The 22,481-nt window shown below is 46.5% G+C and overlaps 1 protein-coding gene across 1 annotated transcript in view; it reads right to left on the bottom strand.

The window, feature by feature from the left end:
* Positions 1-254: 254 nt before the first annotated feature.
* Positions 255-22,481, bottom strand: part of PPIL2 (peptidylprolyl isomerase like 2) — a 73,579-nt gene continuing 51,352 nt past the window's right edge. The window contains exons 15-20 of the mRNA XM_064466589.1: positions 17,038-17,155; positions 14,344-14,400; positions 4,215-4,287; positions 3,990-4,052; positions 3,379-3,518; positions 255-1,644 (exon numbers count right to left, since the gene is read on the bottom strand). Of these exons, the coding sequence (XP_064322659.1) occupies positions 1,551-1,644; positions 3,379-3,518; positions 3,990-4,052; positions 4,215-4,287; positions 14,344-14,400; positions 17,038-17,155 (545 nt within the window). The 3' untranslated portion in view covers positions 255-1,550. The remainder of the gene's footprint in view (positions 1,645-3,378; positions 3,519-3,989; positions 4,053-4,214; positions 4,288-14,343; positions 14,401-17,037; positions 17,156-22,481) is intronic.

Genomic DNA, 22,481 nt, shown 5'->3' with positions numbered 1-22,481 from the left:
CCCGTTCCAAGGGTCAAACACGTGCTACTTCAGACTCATACGCTGCAAAACGCTGCAGAACAAAAACCCCCTACTATTCTTTCAGGCTAGTTTGAACTTCCTATGATTTTGCAAAGATGTAATCACATCCGCAAAGATCCCAGAGTTCCTTAGGAGCATCTTGAAAAGCAGGAATGAATCACTTCCTTGTACGACAATCAACTTTGCAATGCCGCGATCTTGAAAGTGACAGTTGAACAGCGAAAGGCAAGCACTCAAAAGAAAATAAAAGCATTTAATGCAAAATATTTTACCAAAAGTTTTTACAGCAATTTCTTATAAAGGGAATCTTCTCTTAAAACATGAAACCACCAATATAAATGTATTGTTACAAAGCTGGTTACAAAACTCTCTCCTCAGCTACGTGGAGAGGTAGGGAGGGTATTTCTGCCATCTGAAAACACCTAAGACGAACTGAAAAGGAATGTCCCGGATCTAGCCTGCTGTGTCTCACTGATGGTAACACACATAGGTTTTTGGATTAAAACATTAAAACTTCACAGGCTGGTACATCTTTACCCCATAAGGCCTTTATTAAGCTTCCTAATAATTTGTGGGTATGCAACGGAAATATCTGAGATGCCTGTCAGCTAGATTATATGGTTTTCCGCGATGACGGGGAGGACCGATGTCAGGGCAGAGTATGGCGTGTGTTTCCCTGCAAGGAGCAGGCTTTAGGGATGGTTTAAAAAAAAAAAAGTTGTTTCTATTCCTGCTCAGTTGCTCCAGGCTGTAGTTCTGGGCTCCGAGGGCAGGTTTGAACTGGTGCATCCTGGCCCCTCTGGCTGCCCAGTGGCTCAGGGAGGGCCAGGCACTGGGAGGAACAAGTGGTGCAGCTCCCCCAGGCTCCCCAACCAGACCTGCCGCTTCCCAGGCGTCAGAGACCTAAATGGGTACAGAGAGAGCTCTTTCTGGAGTGAGCGAGGCCTCAGTCTAGCCAGGAGCTGCTCCACTAAGAGCAAGAGACAGAACTGGTCCTTGCTGAGAACTAGCAAACGGCAGCTGGGAGGGAAGGGCAGGACAGGCTGAAGCCCTCTCCTCCCCTCCACAAAGCGCTACAGCAGCGCAGGCGCTCCCCCAGCACATTAATTCATTCCTTTATTTGGCAGACTTGGCTCGTCTGGAAACGATTACCTGTAAAAGGAGCTCTTTCACCAACGTAGCCGCTCACTGAAGTAGCGTCCTGCAAGGCTGGGCTCTGCCTGGTCCGCTGCCAGCCACGCAGAGAAAGGCTCCAGCTAATCCCCAGCAGAGCCGGGCTGCCTGCTCCCCGCTTAGCAAACCAACAACAAAAAGGCCTTCGAGGAAGATGCGGCGGGGGGAACGCAGCTCTCTAGAAAACAAAGCCACATTAACCAGCCTAAACAAAGCAACAGTTTTCTTCCCCAGTGGAAGGGCAGGCTGGTGCCTTCCCTCCCCAGGACAGACTGTCTTTCAGGCTCTTCGGGGACACGTGGGAGGCCGCCTCTTCTTTCTTGCTGTGCTGCTCCAGTGCTAGGCTCCCCGCGCTGCTACCAGGAGCTGAAGTCCCCAAAGCCTGTGCTCTTTTTCTCTTTCTTCGCAGCTGCGCTGGTGGAGGGCCCGTCGTCTTCCACACTGCGCTTCCTGGGGCCAAAATGAAAACAACTCTCAGGGACTATTTACGGTTCAATGGGACCAGGGCAGCTGGATGCCCTTCCTCTCCCAGCAAGGGCGGCGCTGGAGCCAGCCTGCCCCGGGGCAGTTAGAGAGGAGTACAAGCTCTGTGCCAGCACGGGGACCGCAGCTGGGATGGGGAAGGGGGCCTTTGGCATCCCCAAAAAGAGGGAGAGTGTGTCAGTCTGTGGAGATGGTTTGGGTCAGGCTTGGAACACTTCCAGGAACGCGTTCAAAACCCAACAAGTTCTCCAGGCCAGAGTGAAGACTTAACAGCTGTACTTTCTTTAGCACAGTCACAATGAAAACGTGAGGCACAAGTTCTCTCCCCGCCTTCTCACCTGCATTTGTGGCAGCAAAAGGATTTGTGGGGAATTAGGTGTAAAGCAGCTGGGCAAGTTTTTCAGATCCTTTCCTGTTTCTTGAGCACAGCCTGCTGCAGTTGCCTCTGCTATTCTCAGCCCCTCTGCAGCAGAGTTTGCAGCCCCACGGAAACGCTACGTGGCCAGCTCATGTACTGTGGTTTTATTGTCAGATACCAGTAGCCGACAGGGAGAACCGAGAACCTGCCAAAGCACTGCTACAGACTGAAATCCCAATTTCAAGGCAGGCTGCAAAGAGTGAAGGACTAAGAAATAAGAGTCCTTTCTCTACTACTTGGCCCTTTCCACAGAGCTGTGAAGGCTGCCTCGGTTTCCTCTGTAAATACAGTGCAGAATGGCAGCAATTTTAAGCTGAACGTAGTATTTTAAGGGACAGGCAATATTTTGTAACTGAAACGTTCAACTGACACACCAAACTGACCTACATGGGCTAACATATTTTTGTTCTCACAGTTATGCAAATGCCTGTACGTCACGCAGGCTCATACAAGCTGATTAAACAGCTGTCCAGATCTGTGTATGCATAAATACACGCCTTTATGCAGCAGACAGACAAGAGCATTTTTGCAAATGCTCTTAGAGAAGTCTGCAAAAAAATAAAGTGGAAGGCATTTATTTTAATTTATCCAAAACTCATGCAAAGCTGCCACTCAGGTGGGATTCTGTACTGTCCTCAGGAAGGCAGGCGATGCTGCCAGTCCCAATGGGTGTACAAAGGGTGTCTGGGAGAGGATGCTTTAGGACCAGCCTGTACAACCAGCCAGGCACCCTGGAGCTACTCGCCAGACGCCCTGTGCTCCCACGGCAAGCCTGGGAACCTGCTCCCCTTTCCGGCCATTTCAGTTGGGCTGGTACCACTGTCTGCGCGGCTGAACAGGGCACCAGACCAGCAGACTGATACGGGTTTAAGGCAACTACTTTGTGCGGGAGAGAAGCTGCTAAAAGAGAAACATCTGTGGGACTGTGGCCTTCAGAAACAGCTGCAGAAGAGGGAGAGAACAAAAGATGGTGTCAGAAGCGACACAGTACAGTTCCTCAAGGACTTCTGAGTCGTGCAAATGTATCTACAGCTCTGAAGTCAGCACACACTGTTAAAGACCAACGTGGCCATGTTCTAGTGTGAAAATGAAAGCTCAGTTAACCTGAAATCTTGAAAAACAGAAGTAGAGGGAACTCTTGGCTGTTAGGACTGCATGAAGGTGCCTTTGCAAAGCCTGCTGGCACAAACCAAACGTCTGAGCAATGGCGCTGGACAGGGCCAGCACCCAGCAGCAAAGGCAACTAAAACACTCAGCAAAGATCAGACGGGCAGGGAACTCACGCTGCAGCCATGTTAATGTATTTTCCAATCCCCTGCCGGTAAGTTTTAGGAGTCTGGACCTCCTTCTTTGGTGGGACCACCTCAACTTTTGTTTTGGCTGCTTCTTCTTCTAGCTGGACTTTCTCTCTTTCTGCAGCAACCTGTGGGAAGCAAAGAGTACAATCTGTTGCAAGAGCTAGTCCAGAGTGAGGAGAAAGTGTCTGCAATTCTTTGAAGCTTTAAAGCACTCTAAACCAGCAATCAGCACCACTATGACTGCAGGGCAGGCTTTAGGAGGCAGAGCTCAAGGGCCACTACAAACAGGCTGTCTGCAGCCATTATAACAAGACTCCTCTCTTCTCACCGGCAGCTGCCCATAGCTACTGGGGTTACTTGGAAAGGAAACCACTGGAAGCGTGATGGACTGGGAGCCGTGCCTGACTCAGTTACAAGACCTCTCTGCCAAAGAGTGGCGATGATCCTGGCGATGCTGAATGGCAACTGTTTAATCTTGGCTTGCAAGCACATGGGCCAGGGGGCTGCCCGTGTTCAAAGAAAAGGCATTAAGTTACAAAGTTCTCCAAAGAAGAGCTTTGACCTTTCAAAAAACCCAACCAACCAACTATCCTCACCTGGGCATCTGCCTCTTCATATGGATCAACAAAAACAGTTGTTGTCTGAATTCGTATTTCCTCCTGGGAGCAGAAGAGAAGAAGAGCGGTTCAATCTGCTGATGAAGTTGCGCCGTCTCCCCCGAGCTCCGTTTTCAGAGGAGCGGCAGCGGGGTGAACCGCAGTGCCACGCGAGGCCGTACGCATCCCCGCCCTCCTGCTCAGCCCCTGGTGCTTCACACGTACCTTGGGACGGTCTGTTTTTGGGTCACTTTCCACATTCTCCATAGCGGTCAGAGTCTCGAAGCCACCAACCACCCTAAAAGAGGAAGGACACGATTTCTAGCTGTCGCAACACACGCAAAAATATTCCCGCACCCTTAAATCTAATATATCTAATTTATGCCCATTAATCTAGCAGCTTTTTAAACCATCGTGTCTGGGGGAAGGGGAATCAGCGACTGCATTTGGAAGACCTAAGATAACGTCATTCGGTATGGAAGGTAAGAATTTTTTCTCATATCTGGGATTTGAATTTAAAATTAAACAGGACATGGAAAAGTCCAACACTCGGAGGCAAAGCCAAGCTATTTGTCCAAAAACCCAGTAGCCTCCCCAGCCAGATGGAGAACGAGCGGCTGCGGACGGCCGTCTGTGCAAAAAGATGCAAACCCATTCCAAAACGGGTTCACTTGCTAATGCTACATCCATAAATTTGGAGCTCATTTGTTACTCCCATGAGCCTTGAAAATAACCCAACAGACTTGGTCAAGAAAGCAAATATTTTCATTACCTTCTGATTCTCCCCCTTTTTTTCTTTTTAACGGTACATCAGACCGAAGAGTGACATGAGGAAGCAAGGGAACCGCAACTACAGCGCTACTGGAGAGCGGCGACAGAGCTGCCCAAAATCACACCAGTGACGCAGAGAGCGCAGGACCGCTCCAGAAGCCCACCGTGGCCGTGAGCTTGTGAGGGCTCTGGGAAAGCAGCAGCACGTCGAGATAACGCCGCAAGATAACGCCGGGCCACTTTTCGTCGCCGTTTTTATTTACGAGGACATTAGATCCCCGGCCTCTCATTTTTCAAGTCAACGTATCCAAGTACTTGCTTCAAAATGTTTAAGAGAGGCTGAAGGCTTTCTGGGCTGCTCTGTGTTCATTTTCAAAAGAAGTGTGGAACAATGGGAAAGTTCCAGAAAAGGCTACTTAGGAAGGATAAATGGGGTGACCCAGATAACTGTAAGCCTGTCATCCTGGCACCCATCCCAGCAAAATAATGGAATAGCGGAGACAGGACGTGATTAAGAAAGAAAGGAAATAAGTAACGGCAATCAACAAGGTTTTGTGGAAAACAGAGTCTGTCAAACAACCTCCTACTTTGAGATGACAGATGTGGTTAACAGGGATAACAGTGTCCGTGGAACTGGCTTCTGGAAGGCGGCTGATATTTTGATTGAGAAACCAGAACAATATGAAGTGAACACAGCACCCATTAAATAAAAAATAGGCTGGCAGGTGTCAAAATCTAATTTTAAATAGGAACCACTGAGTCAGTACGTTTCCAGAGGGGTCCTGCTGGGATCAGATCTTGGTCCCAGGGTATTTAACACTTTTACCCACACCATCATCCCCAATTAAATTTGCAAACAGCTATACTTAGAAGAGCAGTAAATAAAGACGAAGACAGGCCGTTGATGTCGAGCGATCCAGATCACTTAGAAAAGCAGGCTGTAGCTGGACAACATCTGTTTTAATAGAGCCAAGCCACATGGCCAGGAACCAAAAATACAGCCCATACTAATGGCTGTGGGACAACGAGAAGCAGGCAGAATTCGCACAAACACCGCTCCTGGAGCCAGAGGGGCGCGGGGCCGGGAGCTCAGCAGCGAGGGCAGGAGCTGGCCATCGAGGTGCCCAGGGCTGCCCTGGGATGGGGCAATCCGGGAGCAGCAGTCCTCCAGCCTTCGGCGGCTGGCAACTGTTTTGAAGCCTGATTGCTGGGACCACTGGGACGCCGGTACCAGCACAGGTAGGCTGTCAAGGGCTGGGCAGATGAAACGGAGGGAAAAACAAATTAAATGAAACCGGGGGAGGGAAATCAAACTGGTGGAATATGTAGAGTGTTTTATCACCAAACTCTATTTTCAAATCAGAGAAATGAGCAACACCTCAACCAAAAGACACGTTGTATTCACAGGTATTTGACACATTTACTTCTACTACGATCTCTCTCTCTCGCAGGTGTTTCTCAGCCAGGCAGCCCTCTCCGGTCCCAGCACCACAGCCTGCCCGGCCAGCACAAGGGGAAGCCCTTGGCCATCACCTGTGATGGTCTCAGCTGATCCAACAGAGAAATACACCGTCTACTGCCCCTCCACCCCACCCTACTTACACGCCTCATGCACTCCTCCCAAGGGCCACGCTAACCAAATGAAACAGGCTGACCCCCGTGGTTTGAGAGGCAGGCGGGTCCTTCTCATTCGACACCCCTCGTGCTGCCCCACAGGCTGGGGCAGGCACTAAATGCGACCCAAAAGACAGAGCCCACCACAGGAAAGACAGCCATGCAAGTGAGAGGGGATGCTGCTCGGCACCTGCCCTGAGCAGCGCCGTCCTCGCTAACGTTTTGTTGCTGCTGCACTGCTCCAAACCTCCCCCCTTTACTCCCCAAGGGCCCGTCGATATTCTGTAATCAGGCTGTGACTTTTAAGAGCAATTTAAAAACCCATGTATGCAGGCTAGAACAGCCTCATTCATCTGCAGCTGGAGGGAGCACACTGGGGGAAGCGGCACAGGGCCTGAGGACCCTGCGTGAACTTTGGAAAGTTCATAACAAAAACTCAATTTTAAAATCCTCCTCCGGGCCAATATCAGATTCACTTGTAATCCCGATGATTAACACAGAGCCTAAGATACACCCACTGTATTTTAACTGCCCCTAAAGGTAATTTCTGATTTAATATTGGAGGATTTTCTAGCCAACAGCTCCATTCATTATCTGCTCCTATGTTTTCATTTAATTAGGTTCTGATAATTTGAAATAGCCAGATCAGCTATGCACTGGCAGTCTCAACTTAGTAACCCCTTAGCCCACAGCTAGGCCTCCCACAACGTTAGCCCTAACGTGTTTTGGTGATGCTCACGGATCTCCGTTCACCATGCTAATTAAAAGTTATTGGGAATCCTTTTCACTTGGACATTTTAAAAGGCTGTGATAGACATGGCATTCACAGGTCATCAGTTAATGACCCAAATAGTCTATTTTGACATGATTATAAAGGGCTAAGGGGGAAGAAGACAAAGTTTTTATGCCAGCAGAGCACATAATTCTCTTTTCTTCTTGTCTCTAAAATGGAAAATTGCTTTCTTGTACACCCCTGCAATTCTCTAACATTTTGCGCAGGCAGTAGCTCCGTGCATATCAGTGTCAGCACTGTGAGCTCTCAATGTGGGTTTATCTCTTTAGACACTGCCATAATACCAATAACAAAATAAAAATGAATTTGAATACCAACCACCAGCTCAGAGAAGAGAGCTCTGACCAGAGGAACCAGAAATAATTTACTAGTCGCTTTTGCTCAGGGAGCACTTGGAAGCCTTGCCAAGGATCAGGCCCAGCCGCGGCTGGTGTTTCATCGTAAAAATTAATACCCAAAAAGGACAAGATCTGATTGCAAACATCACCCATCCCGTAACAACTGAACTCATTAATCAGGGCACCCGCAGCTGCCTGAAAAGAAAAAAAGAAAGGAATGTTTCAACTTAAAGTCTCAAACGGTGAAGGGTTTCGCAAACTTTCCTCAGATTTGTCCAAGCCAAGAGACGACGTGCACGCAGGCTCTTGAAACGTTACATGTTGTGTTGTCAGACCTCGTGACGGTACATTGCAGCACTAAAATCAGTTTGACGAGATATCATGCGTCTCAGCCCGTGCCCTGGCATCCGTTACAGCAATTGCTCCTCACAGAGCGAGGAAACCAGTACGCCGGAGTAGTTCTGGGTACTCTTTGCCTGTCCCACAACACATATTCTGGGTGTAAGAAAAAAAGCTCACGGACATCTTGGCAAGAAAAAGGCTCACAAGGGTTATATGTAGAAAAGACCATCAGGTTATAAATATTAAAGCTTTTAAAAAAAAAAGCTCTAAAGAGAGAGTGACTACTTAATACTATTCTAATATCCACTAACTTCGAACAAAAAGAGATAAAACCTGTTCTGTGACTAAATCTGAGTGTCAGCATAAGGAGCTCTGTGCATTGTTTCCATTAAAACAAAACGCAAGCTCCCGAAGCTCAGACTAATACCCCCTTATACCCTTTACGTGTCCTGAGCGCGCACGCGGTCAGGGACAGGCCGCCCCGCGTCAGCCTTTCTCGTTCGGCGCCGCTTGTGCTAAGCCGGGAAGGGAAGGGAGAAGGGCACAAACAAGTTTCACCGTTTCTGGCTCTATTTCTTCTACAAGGTGCCACACACACTTTGTCCTAAATTGATCAAATGGGGTTTAAGGAGACGTTCAGAGGACAGCCTACAGTGAAAAGGAGGATACCTTCAAGACACCATTTACTCCACACCAACCAGTGAAACCGAGGGTTTGCTGTCTCCTTCCAGTAGATGTTAAACAGAGAAATGATGATCTCAACTATATATTTAGCCCAGCATCCCTGAGACAGCTTGTTGTATTTTTAGAGGAGCTTGATAAATGTTGCATTACATTTAAGCATGGATGACACCGTAGGTACATTTAGGTTTTTTTCTGTTGCAGAGTAATGGAAACAAAGACGTGCCCTTACTCGTGCGGTTCTGTTTTCGTGAAAACCGAGTGAACTTAGCACTGGAAATTTTTGCATTTCAAATTTAGAGATGTTATTTAAAATCTTACTTCCTGTTACTTCTCCTTTATGCAAGCTAGCACCTTTGCTTCATAACCAGCCGATGTCTTTGCATGAAGTATAAGTGAAATATCTGGAGCAAGCTCTCTCCATTTGCAATATGCCAATCAGTACGTTCGTTAGTGCTGCTCCCAAAGAAAACTGCAGCTGCCTAGCAGTCTCACAGACATTCACCCATGGACCTCCTATTTCTCACATTTTTGTTTAGAAGAACTCTAGGAATCAAGCCTTACGCAATGCTGGGGATGGCAGCGGTCCAAGACGATAAGAGTTTCACCTGTCAGAAGATGATACAAGAGCAATGTCTGGACTTCTTTAAAAAAATGTTTTAAACTAGAAACAGAAACCAGAAAGAAACGTTCTTTAGCAAACACATGGTGCCCTTAAGGTTATTTTTATAAGGAGTACATACATTTATATACACACACAGAGAGAACAATATATACGTGCACAAACAAGTACACTCAGGACAAAACGTTTTCTATGCATACACCCAATCTGAAATGGAGCAATTCGAACTGGCAGCAAGGACGCAGTCGAAACACCTCAATCTCTCATAAGGGCTTAACCTAGCAGGAGAGACACGGTAATAAAGGGCGCTGAAAAAAATAAAACAACTTGGAAAAAGCATTTTGAAACTAGACTCAACAGATGAACCGGGCACGTAAGGACTTCTCTGCTTTGGCACAGGTTCCTCTTCAGAGATCATACAACTGTTTTGGAAATAGCAGCCCTCATGCAGCTCCCACAGGCCAGGCCTCGTGTGCTCCACGAAGTCACGGCCGCGGCTTCCACGCGGACGAGGCCTCCTTTATTTTCCCCCCGCCCTTGCTCTTGCCTCCTGCCCTGGTGCCTGGGGAGCAGGCTCTGCTGTGCAAGATTAGGTCGGGCTCCCTACACGGGTTCAACAACAGACCCAACTCTTCTGCTGACACACAATTTCTCCGTTCTTCAGATGTATTAAAGCGGAAGAGCAACAAGAGTTTCCCAGCTGGGAAGCCACTGGGGTTCACCAACTGAAATCACGCAGGGAACGTCACACGTGGAAACAGACACCGCGCTATGGAACCGTACCGGGGCGACTGCATAGCGCCTGGTAGCTGTTTTACGTAGCTGATTACTTTAGAGGGCAAGAGTTACTTTCATTGCCCCATTCTACAGAACTGCAGCAGAAAGCATGAAACGGGTTAAGGAATACTTGATAGAGAGCGATACTTACCCAAGGAGGGAAAGCTCCCTCCCACGAAAGCATCGGGCAAGGGCAGGAAGGCAGAAGAGAGAAGACTAAGCTGAGCTCATGTCAGCTACTGACCGGTGCCTCCACAGTGACCAAGCCCGAGGTTTCCCAAAGCACCTTGTTAATTATCTCCGGCACCAAGAGAATGGAAGAAGGAGCAGCAGAAACCCTGAGAGACAATTAAGTTATCTGCAACGGGAGACACGTGCAGCCACGTGCAAAGGGGAAAGCTGACCTCCACATACGCATCTCCTGTCTCAGTTGCCAGGTCCTTTTCTCGGTTCTTGACAGAGAGAAGCGATGCTCTAACGAACACACAGAACTGCTGCACAGATCATTTCCAGCTTTGCCGCTCTGACCACAACACTTCTCCCTCCGCTCCCTCTGTTGCCCTCCTTTTCATCACATCACATACCTGCAACCTGCCCGCACTTTCAAGCCCATCATGCCCTGCTCCTCCTAAATCTCACCCAAAATTCAGTGGGAGCATTTCTCTCCTCCTGCTGCTCAGCACGGCTCGATCACCTTCCACTGTGATCTTAAACACGCACTTTTTCATGTGTGCCTTTAGCTTTGGAACGGGCTCCCCCAAAACATCCACAAAGCCACTTCGTTTTCCCTGGTGGTTTCTTTTTCCTTGGTTGTGAGGAAGGTGCCAACTGCCGGTGGAAGGCGTCACTATTGTGACTCCCCTGTTACATGCAGCCTCTTTTCTACTTACACGGTTCTCTGGGGCAGAGATTACGTTTCTGTTTCTGCTTATAAAGGGCAAATGTACCAGGTCTCTGATCCACAGGAGCTGTGAGCCATTGGAGTAATAGAAAATATAACACCACCGTGGATGGGATGCGCCTCTAAATTTCATAGAGCACGGCAGACAGGAGTGTGAGCCTATACCTGTGTTGTGGCTGTGACGTGCCTGTAGCTCATGCAGCTCGTGCAACGTAGCACGGGCAAGAGGGAGCCCCCTCACAGGCAGCCCACAGCAGCAGCAGTCACCTGCAAATGCTCCTCATCCACTGTGCGGTGCTAATGCAGGTCGGTTGGTTTACGTTATTTGAGCTTCTAAATTAAACCTCTTACCAGCTAGCTAGAAGCCAACAAAAGCCACCAGTTAGTTTTCACGTTAATTACTGCATTCTCTGAGTCAGGAGAAACGGTAATTACTAGAAATGGTAATTACTAATTTAATCTAGGCAGCTCTGCTGGAGCAGGAAATCAGTGCAGCCTGCAACACACCTCCAGGGGAAGGCATTCTTCTCTCTCTCTCTGCCTTTGTTTTTGCTTCCTGACCATGCCAAATTATCTCCTTTATTTTCAGTAACGTCCACCCTCATTATTGCTACGGAGGGCAGCACAATCACGCCGAGATGCCCTCCCTGTCCTCCAGCCACAGCCTTCTCCCGAGGCTTGGAAATTCCAGTGCACCACGCCAGACACGTGCCACCTCTCCACAGTCCCTCCGCCTGCAGCTGGTGCATTCTTCAAACATACTAAACAGTCAAACACCCAACATTAATAGCTGTTACCACGCAAAAACTGTGTTTCAAACCAGTGGGGACATGAATAAGATGCAGCTCCAGAGAAGGAACTTTTCAATGTTCCATCCCACACAGGACCAATAAAAAAAAAAGGGGGGGGGGGGAACAGTCTCTCTTTTTTGTTCTCTCAAGTAAGGAAAGCCTGCTGAAAAGTTCTGTACAAACAGGTAAAATTCTGCTCTCAAAGATGTGTATGTGACACTCACTAACATGAACCAGAGGCACACAGAAGTAGCTGAGGGTACAGTTGAGATCAGAGTATTTAGGGTTTTATATTAACTGAAATAAGTAATCCTCAAATCTATATGAAAGTCACAACAGGCCAGTAAGCATCCAATTAAGACAATCCAATTTAACAGTCATGGAAACAAAGAATTCTTATTTCGTGGGTTCATTCTGTTCTTAAACCTAGATATTATTTCTAGATATGCTTCCCAGGTACTATTGTACTGTACGGACTAAGGTCAGGTACAGTCGGCAAATCCTGGAAACACCCAGGATCTGGGATAGCAAACTGAAGCGGGAGTTTCACTTGAGGTTCAACCCCGCAAATCTTTTGGCTTTTATGGCTTTTAAAAAGAAACGCAGGTGAAAACAGCTGAAGGATTTTGATGACAGAATACAGATCTTAAAAGCTGCACACATCAGCCTTTTACGTTAAATTTGTAGGTGAACTCAATTATTCAAGTATTCAGTCTGTAGATAAATACAGAGTGACTGGAATGCATCTATTCCAGCATCTTCATTTTTCACTTTCTTTGAATTAATCTTCATTTACATGCAAGAAAGCGCAGAGTAAAACACACCTGCTCTGTGTTCAGATGAAGACAGCACGCAGTTTTCATGCAGGGAGCCAAACACAATTCTAAAACGATTTTTTAAAATGAAGTTGTTCCTTTGTGTTTCAACTAAGAATATTTGTAGTGCTCAGAAAGCTGCATCGCTTCTTTAGTCTGGCAAACAAGTTCAGCTTACTGTAGTAGCAAGGCTAACTCAAATATTAGGACAGCCTTTCCTAAGACTGGCACTGCATAAATCTCTGCTGTACACTTAACTGGAGTTACCTGAAGTGATTCCTCTCTACAGGGCAACGTACAGCCTGAAACGTCCTTTGAGCTGTTTTGCTCACAAGGTCCTTGAGACGTTATGCAGGGTGCGAAGGCTCCTGGGAGCACACTCCCTGCGCCACAGTAAGCTCGGCTACTCTCTAAATTCTTTCCTGGAGAATTACGGTAAAACTGGAGCACCCTGGGGAAACCCAGCAAAGCTGCTGGAGGACTACACAGGATGCTCACTGAAGCCAGGCTGCATCCAGAACTGAAGAACAGTCACATTTTCAGCTGAGCTGTCCTAACCCAAACGCTGTTTGATGAGGCGGCAAGCTCAGCTTAACAGCGTTACCGTGTGGGATTTAATGGGATTTTTTCAAGGACGACTCAAATTGTAGCTTAAGTGAAGTACTCTTAAGACACGGTTAATGTAACTCCTCCAAGAATATACTTGCTCTCAGCTTTCAGTATTAGAATTTGCTTTATTTACCCGCTTTCATAAATGACAAGGGTACTTTAAATTTTTCTAGGACAGACCTGAGAGAGGAAAAAGAAATACATTTCAAAGGGTGCCATTACTGCAGAATCAGAACTGGAACTAACGGCAATAAAATAATTGTTTAAAATGAAGCCAGTTTCTGCCTCAAGAACTCACAGGTAGAGAAGGAGGATTAAATATATCACTTTCATTGCACAGCACAACGGTATGACATCCCATCAAAGGAAACGGCACATGCATTTATTTTCAATTGCTGCCTTTCAAACAGATAAAACTTTGAAAAGAATAATAAAAAAAATATCTTCATTTAAAGAAGACTGTAAAATCCTCGGGAACCACCCATGAAGCGGGCTAGCAAAATTCTCCTTCCTGCCATTTGTTCCGAGGCATTTGTTCGAACAGCTATGCATGACTTGGTAAATACCAAGAGCAAAGAACAATCTGTAAGACAAAGATTTTGTAGTATCTTCTGTAATAAATCCCCTGATCTCTATCACATGAGGACTTGACTGGAAAAGACTTTTGGAAGAGACTTCTCTATAAAGAACGAAGTTCCCTTGCTGTCTTGAAATTGGTATTATCTTTTTATATATATACATGCACATAAACATGCATGTATGTACACACAGACATGCCACAAACATACAGGTTTTACACTGATGGTAAGTGTCAGGAATAAAAGAAGAATAGAATAAAAAAAGAATAAAAGAGGCCAAAAGACCTAACCTATGCAGAAGCTCTATGTTCTATGCCACAACGAAGAGCAGCCCTGTCATGACTAATTTCCCGGTTGACAGCTCGTAAGAGGATGAAAGCAGTGTTGAAGAGGTAATCTCCTGTGTCCCAGCAATTAGCATGCACAAATATTAACACGGCTGGTTGTGGGACAATGATTACTTTGTTCATGACTCCCTGGAGGGCCACCCACAGAGGGGAAGTAAGGCAAGTTACAGGAATGGAAGGAGGGGAAAAGAAGGCAGAGTGTGATGACTGGCACTGATGCGATGCTGGCCACCTACTCATGACCAGGAGAACTGGATTGTGAGCGAGGATTTTGCTCCAATTTAATTGCAAGAGTCACTAGATTCTTCTCTTCATGCTTCAGACACAGGGGACAGCATGTCTGCTACAGTGCAGTTCATAACACCCTTCACTTACCTTCCAAAAACCGTGTGCTTCTTGTCCAGATATGCGCAAGAGCGGAATGTGATGAAGCTGGAAGGAGTAAAGACGTAACAGTTAGCGTGTTATTACATTGACACTCAATGACAGCCAGTAATGCTTAAAAACAGAGTGCGCATGCAAAAGCTCTCTGTGAGAAGACACGCCCCTCTCCCTCTCTGGGAGGCCCACTGGCCAAACATCCTTTAACTCCTCCGTTTTGTGGGTTTCGTCTTGGATGTCTAGAGTTTTGCCTTCTCTTTTTATAGCTTACTAACATCCCTAACCAGTACTCAAGCACGGTGACTTGCACAAAGTCCAAAATGAACGCGAGCGTCTGCCTCCTCGGCCAGGCAGGCCCTGGCACGCTCAGGCAGCACAGGGAGATGTGCATCCCGCTTGAGAAGTGCATTTCTTGTGCGCGACTGGGAGCTTGTACCCAGCAAATACAGTTACACAACACAACTGCCCTCTGCCAGTGTAAACTTCTGTCTTTCAGATATTTACTTTTTGCATTTCTCTTCCATTAAATCGGCCCGTCAGCGACCCATTTCTCCTCTGGACAGACCAAATTTGTGCTTCAGATACAAATGTGGCAGAAGAATATTTCAGAGCGTCAAGAGTAATGAAAACCTGTGAAACCTGGATTTTAAAATTTTTAGTTAATTGGACTTTTAATTTCCCGGTTGTATTTTAAACTTAAACACGGGAACTGAAATACCAAATCCAAAGCAACCTTTATGACTAAAACTTTTGTCCAAAGCTTAATGCTTCTTTGGAAGACCTGGACTACAAGCGGATGAGACAGAGGTTTCCACGCTGTGGTCTGCAGACCACGATGGCCCGTCTTGGCTGGGCAGGCAGTGCTGGCTCTCCTCCCTGTCTCTATCTGTTACACTACATTAGAGGCAGCTAAAAATATATAAGCATTCCAAAAGCACTTCTCCATATAAGCAACTGCCTCAGGAAGTTATATGATTACAAATAGGAGGGGCTGAAATCTGCCAGACAATCTATTAAGACGTAGCTTGCCCTAGGAAAGCTTTGAGATGCGGTGCGGAATGCAAACTCCTACACAGTGCAAACATTACAGCTTAGCCTTGCGCGCGGGTTCTTTGCACCAGTTTATTCCCAGATATCCAATACTTAAGATTATCAAGTGGTCGGTTATGTAGCAGTGTAATAAAAAAACATCTGAGCCATAGCAAATACACAGAGAAAGCTGCTCATCCATCACCGCGGTCAAAATAAAATCAAGGACAATGGAATTAACATAACTCAGGACGATCCCGGAGGAGCCCTGAGCGTTATCCGAGCATCGCCTTACAGAGGGGACGCGGCTCACTCTGCGCTGCAGTGTCTGTCACCTATGGGGAGAGCTATTCACCCAGCTCCTGAGGCCACAACACTTGCCAGAAGCATCTAAATGCTGCTCAGGAAGCTTTATAGATACGGGCAGCTGGAGTCTCTCAAGGACTTCACACAGAAAGGATTTTCATACATCATTTGCAAATTTTAGGGAAACATACAATCAATCGCATTTACAGCAGCAGACGATGTGACTCAATACGGCACATCACTCGTGAACCGTCTGACTACTGTTTCTAGAATCCATTTTCTTAAAAAAAAAAACCCAGAACCAAAAGAAAACCAAAAAACCAAGCCTCTGCTCTCCCCTAATTTAGCACCTGAGTGCTGGCAATAACATTAAAATCCAAAATAAGCTCTACAGCAACTTGATCCTGCAAACTGCCCGACATGTGCTTAGCCGTAAGTATGCGAGTAAGCCTATTAAAGGCCCCGAGACAAGCAGTTGTGTTTAATTAAAGCTAACCGCACTACTAGAGGGCTTACAAGCCATAATAATACTTGGCATCGTGAAGACCAACACCAAGAACCCCCTCCCTCCCCCCAGCCCCAACACAGCACTGTACACACACGCTCACTCTTTCCTGGGGCTCCCAATAAAAGTACAACTTTTTTCTATTGCAGTACTTAGAGAGCAGCTAATAAATAGTTGGCTCGAAGTGACACAGAACATTTTCAAAAGACTGCAGGCAATCACCTGTATTAACATTACACATAAAGGTTATTACAACATCAATATCTTTAAATTGCATTTATTGTCTTCCTGCTTCTTCATTCATTCATTTCTTCCTCATCTAGTCCTCATTCTGCTTCTGTACATGAAACCCAAGTCATTCGCAATCCCAGGTTCTGCACTCTGCCACGTCTGCGTTCTACACCTTTCAACAGTGCAGAACTGTTCTCATCTGTTTAAAACCAGGCGAGTAAAAGGCAGCAACATTTTCACAGAGTATATGTTTCATTTCATTAAGACCTTCCAAAAAGGTCAATACCGAGCTAAATTCAAACAGAGTGGAGAGGTGCAGTGATCTCCCAGGGACAGTGGGGGGACACTGACAGCAACGAACAAAAACTTCAAATCATAAAACCAGAAAAGACAAATTAACGATGACATAATGAACCTACAGCTCTTCTCTCCATGCTTCACTTTGCTCCTAGTCTGGGTAACGGCAGCTGTAGCTCCCCTGATTTCAATATGCAGGACTCAACGGAGTATTTCACTTGACTGAACTTCAAAGAGTAGCTTGTAAAATGTCATTTGTTTTCTTAACAGAGTAAGACACAATGTCTGGAGGGAAACAATAAAACACAAAAAGTACTTACAACTGCGACTTGTTTGTGTTGGGTCCCGAATTGGCCATACTGAGGACACCACGTCCTGTGTGGGACAAATTGGGCTTAAATTCATCTTTGAAGGGTTTTCCCCAGTAAGATTCTCCTCCTTAAAAGAGAAAAGACGATAGAAGAAATGATTGTTTTCATTACTTAACTGCTGCACCTTGTCACAGGCACTGACATTAAATCTAAGGTTTCTGGCAGTTCTGATCACTGCGTGTGTAATACATCCTCACCTCAACCCTACCGCTAGGCTGGTATTTGAGCATGCCCTTGAAACGAGGTATCTGGAACTGGCAACGCAATCCTGCGCCCCCACACTATCAACTGCAACAGACCAGACTTTACCAACAGCATTAGATATTGCGTGCTGAAGAATTGTCAAGGATTTAATTTTTTACTGCTGGTCTACCATAATTTTTCTTTTTTTGAGGCATTATATCTTTAAAGTGGCTTTCTGAAAAAAACATAGAGCAAAGAATTACTAGGTTTTTTTGCACTCTGGATATAGCATTGCTTCCAGAAATAAAGTATCAGGGAGATGAAATACATTCATAGAATCAACTAAGAATAGGAGATGTAAGATCAAATGCTTAATTCCTGGCTAAACAATGAAGAATGACGATATATGTTCCTCCAAAATAAAGGGCAAAGATCAGGTATTTGGACTAGATACCTGGATGATGCAAACACTTAAATGCAATGAAGTCAAAGGATGATAAAACTTTGCACGAGCCACAGACCTAGCACTCCAAAACTGATTTCTCTTCTGTGTCTGAGGAGAGAGAGAGGGTCTGGGAGACCTCATCTCCTGGCTGTCATTTTTACATTATTTATGACAGATCTGACATTTTCATTTGCACTTTCCTCCAGGATCAGTCTTAATAAGAAAAACGAAGGCTGAGATGAGTCATAGTTTTACAGTCGAATCCATAATCTTGTTTGACAAACCATGAAAAAATATTTCACCTTAGGATAGTATAAAAATAAACCAAACAAAACTATCCAAACAGGCAGCACGGCCGGTCCATCTGCAGAACTGGCTCACAAATCCTCTAGAGTAAATGTATCGCTCGCGAAGCAGGAGGTCAGTAAAGGATCTGCAGCGCTCAACGGCTATTTGCACCCGCAATACAGAAAAGCCATTTGATGACAGGACTGCACAGGCAAGCAGCAAATAAAACCGAGGAATAAAACAGGCTCCTACTGAGAACCTTATGCAGAAAATCACGAAGAGTGCATTGCATCAAAGGAGGAAGGAGTTTCAGATGATGCCACGCAAACAAAGCGCCACATGTGGACAGCTGCAAGTGCACGGGGAACTAAGTGAGCAGGAAAATTTGGAAGAAACTGACCCATTTAAAAACCCAATTAATCATGTTCAAAAGACCTATTAATAGACTTGAGTGTTGCCTGCTCTGCAATTTGACAAGAGGCAGCAAAAGGGGACAAACCCTGCAGGGATTTTCTGTAATCAGGAGCAGAGGAGGAGTGATTACTTCAGCAGTCTTTGGCTATTGAGTATTTTAAGATCAGCTAAATTACATCAGCTTGATCCCACATGCCAATCTCTTCCAGTACTGGGTAACGGGGGTACGGTACAGCTGCAGCCAGCTCTACTGTCCTGAAGATGAATCCAAGACCCGGCTATTCTAGCCAATTCCAAAGCGTTCACCCCATTAGAAGACATCGTACCAGCAGCCAGTAATTTTCTTTGCTAATGAACCTCCTCGTGCGTTCCTGTTTGCTTGGAGAGGTTACTGTGCAGTGCCTGCTACCTGCCCTGTTCAGAAAAAGAAGGATCTTGTCGGTTAGTAAACAAACAGGTATCGCTCAGACTAGAGCGAGGCTCCACGCCTGAAACCAGAAACACACCTGCAAAGCCTGCAGACCCACTGCCCACGCACAGCCCTGTTTCTCTTTCCCTCTCTGCCTTTTTTCACATTTCCTCTTTGACCCGGCCCGGCGGGGCAGCACCGGGGCGGGCTCCCTGCCCGCAGCCCCACGCGCCGCGGTGCCACCGCTGCGGGCCCCGGCCGGCGCTCTTCGCGCCTCAGCGCAGGCGTCATTCCGACTTCCCTTGGAGACATCCCTAATTTTGCTTCAGAGGATCTCTCGAAGGAACTCCTAATTACTTGTAAAGCAATTGCACTTGCTCCGAGTCCCGACCTAGGGACGTTTTTGCCGCCTGAAATTTTCAGACTCTCTGCGACATCAGCAAGCGGCCGGACCCTCGAGCCCGTTACACCCCGCGCACGCTTCCAGCTGATGCTGGAATTACAGCGCTGCCAGGCTGCTGAAAGAGAGCGGAATCAACCCTGAAGCCTTCGCTGGTCAGAAAAATAATTCAAAAGGGAAGAGAAAAATTGTGAATGACAGAGAGACTCTCTTTCTGGCACGACAAGCGACCAGACCCAAGCGCTTGCCGACAGAAGCAAATGAGCCGTGATCTTTAGGTTTTGGAACATTTGTTTTTGAATGATTTCATTTCAGATCGTGCACTGCAGGTCAGAATCAATCTCATATGTATGAAGGCTACCTTTGGTTCACTCCAGTGCTAATATTTCAGCAGACAGTCACAGCCCGAGACCTCACCCCGCGACCCCCTCGGTCTGCTGCGGAGCTGTTCCCAAGGCTAACTCTGCCCGGGAGCTGCAGCAAGAACAGAGGATGCCCTGTGCCACAATCACCTAAGAGGCCAGGCGTCCTACAAAGGACATGGCTCAAGTGTCTGTGGAGGCCTGGCAAGGGGCGGCCGAGGCGCCGCAAAGGCAGTCAGACAGCAGGACAGGGACGGTTTGGGGGGGGTTGTTGTTTTTTTTTAAAGAAAAAAACTCTGAAATCTTTAATTTAAAGAGAATAATTCTGTTCCCTCCCCCTCCAAGGAGAAAGCCAAAAGTATTCTTCCTAAATTAAAAATAGCCTGAATGTGCTGTTTGTTACGCTCCTGCTAACCTCTGGAATTGTTTGGGCTTCAAGTATCTGCCTGAAGCAGGACCAGAGAGAGCAAGCCAAAAGATGGTGAATTAAATGTATATATATTTTTAATTACTGAAACCCAGAATCACTTTCTCTCTGAAGATTAAGTACAGATCCCTCATTAGCCTCCTGCCGTGGCAGCACAGTACTTAACGCTCAGCTGGGGGGGTCTGGGACAGGGATTTTAGATTCTTATATTTTACTCTCTAAGGCAGAGCTCCATCTGAACTTGGGAACATAAGTCACAGGCTCCAAACCTACTGCTAATACCTATGAGGCATCCAGAAGTATCTAGCAGATTTTGCTGTGTTTATTCTCGACAGGGCTGGGAGGTGTGGCTGTGCCGTCTTCCTCATTTTCTGAAAGCAGCGTGGATGCAGAGAGGAGGTGGGGCGGTCGCAGGCTCCAGCTCTAGCCCTCTCACGTTCCGCTCCTGGTATATGCCATAAAGAGGGGAGGCTCCTCCTTGTATTCCCCAAATCTTCCTCTGAGAGCGCACAGATCACTGCTGACTATATACGGAGTCACGATGATGCAAAAACCTCACCCCAACGGTGATGTACCAGCTTAGAAGCAAAGCCCCTGGAAAACAAGAACTGACTCTGGGCATTAGATTCACAGCAGGCATCACTGCTGGTCACTTCGCCTTCCTCTCAGCTTACTCCCTGGTTAGATTACCTTCTGTCAAAGTGGACCGGACTCGCAAATGTTTCTGAGATCCTATTACGAAAAGCGCTGGAAAAAAATTCTGGGGGCTTCAGTGCTAAAAATCAGGGGAGTTCACGTGGCAGCAGACGTGGCCCCAGGCGCGCGCGGCCACTGGCTGGCTTGGTGCGGGGAGCGCGAAACGGAGCGGTACCTCCAACCCTGCGGGCGGCGGGCTCCCGCTCGCACAAAGCTGGAAATGTACTTGGCGCTGGCCGCGGAAATACACCGGCCTTCTAACAGCATTCAACCTGCACAACATCAAAGCCCCGGAACCAGAAAGAGTTTTTGCACAATTCTGTAAAATAAAAATCACATGCCTACCCAGACGCCCAGGATTCAAAGCTGAAGGCAGCTGGGAGCCACTTCCCCACATTTTTTAATAAAAGAGAAAAAATTCTCTTAAATTAAAGAGGTGTTTATCTAATTCTCACACAGAGATGAAACCAAGCAGACCATGCAGCTCACAGAAAAAATTAGACCGTATTCATCATTTCCATGGCTATCCAGAGTGGCAAGATATATTTATAGCCTGTAACTGAAGCGTGGTGAGTTATTCGGTCTCGTATCTGCGTCTTGTGCAGAGAGTGAAAAGGTGAATAGATCTAAACTGACATCTGAAGCAATCACACATCAGCAACTCTGCAGAAAAAAGCCATGTTTTCAGACTGTCTTTCAGACTCCAACAGCTTACGCTTCGGTAGTCTTTGCTCCTTCTACAGGCGTTTTTTTTCAGAAAGTAATTTTTTTGGGTAAAATTGCAGAAGTTGTACAACTTTCTTGCAAAGAGCCGAGAGAGGCACCTAAAGCTTCAGAAATGTAGCATTCCAAAAACCAGGTGTGGGCTGGGAATCATCATTCATGACAGTTGTGATTTTAAATAAATCCTTCCTTTTTCTGGCACAAAAATTGCTAAGCAGTGGTAAGGAAGTGGGAGGGCTCTGATTCACAAAAATGATGGCTTACTTTCTGTAATTTTCTTCTTGTCATTTGGAACAACGAGGTACATAATAACATCTGACACTTGTACAGAGCTTTCCAAGTGAGGTTCTTGAATCATTTTGCAAATATGAAAGCGCTAGCTCAGCCAGTAAGTGCTTCTCTCCTTTCAGATAAGAGCACGTGGTACTTTTAACCCCACATACCAGAGGCTGGATTTTCAGAGGGGCTGCAATCTAAAAGGAGTATATTGCTAGATAAGAAGGTCTTGGTCTTGCCCTTTTGCCGAGCTCCAATCATGCCAGAAAATGGGCTTTAAAACTGGTTGCATTCCAGGAACTCGCCTGGTTAGGAAATGCCATTGCAGAACTGACCAAGTTTGCCCACAGTCCTTCGCCACTGCCAGTTCAGAGGAGCTCTGCTCACTGCCAGCCAAATTCCCACCTCCCAGCGGTATCTGCTTTGGATTTTCACAGCTGTGACACGCCTCCCTTGTGCCCTCCTGGATTCACAAATGGACAGAGGCACACACAAGCCGATTCACGAGACCTTCCGGCAGGCTGCGAGTAAGAGTAGCTGAAACATGCCTGTGCTGCTTTACAAATATAATGCTTTGCATATAGTTTTCCCTTTTTCATATAAAAGGGTTAGGATATTAAACCTCTTTTTCCTACATGCAAATTTTCTTCTATTATTTGGAACAGTGAAAATACAGAGCAGCTGCTCCACTTCCACTAGCAGGAGTTAGACAGAATTACTCACGATGTTCAGCAACTTGGCTGTTACGAACAGCAGGAAAAAAGATGCAT

The sequence above is a fragment of the Phalacrocorax carbo genome, chromosome 15 (genome assembly GCF_963921805.1).
Source record: "Phalacrocorax carbo chromosome 15, bPhaCar2.1, whole genome shotgun sequence".
NCBI classification, from domain to species: Eukaryota; Metazoa; Chordata; class Aves; order Suliformes; family Phalacrocoracidae; genus Phalacrocorax; species Phalacrocorax carbo.
The sequence above is the reverse complement of the archived record's forward strand: the minus strand, read 5'-3'. Positions and strand labels throughout refer to the sequence as shown.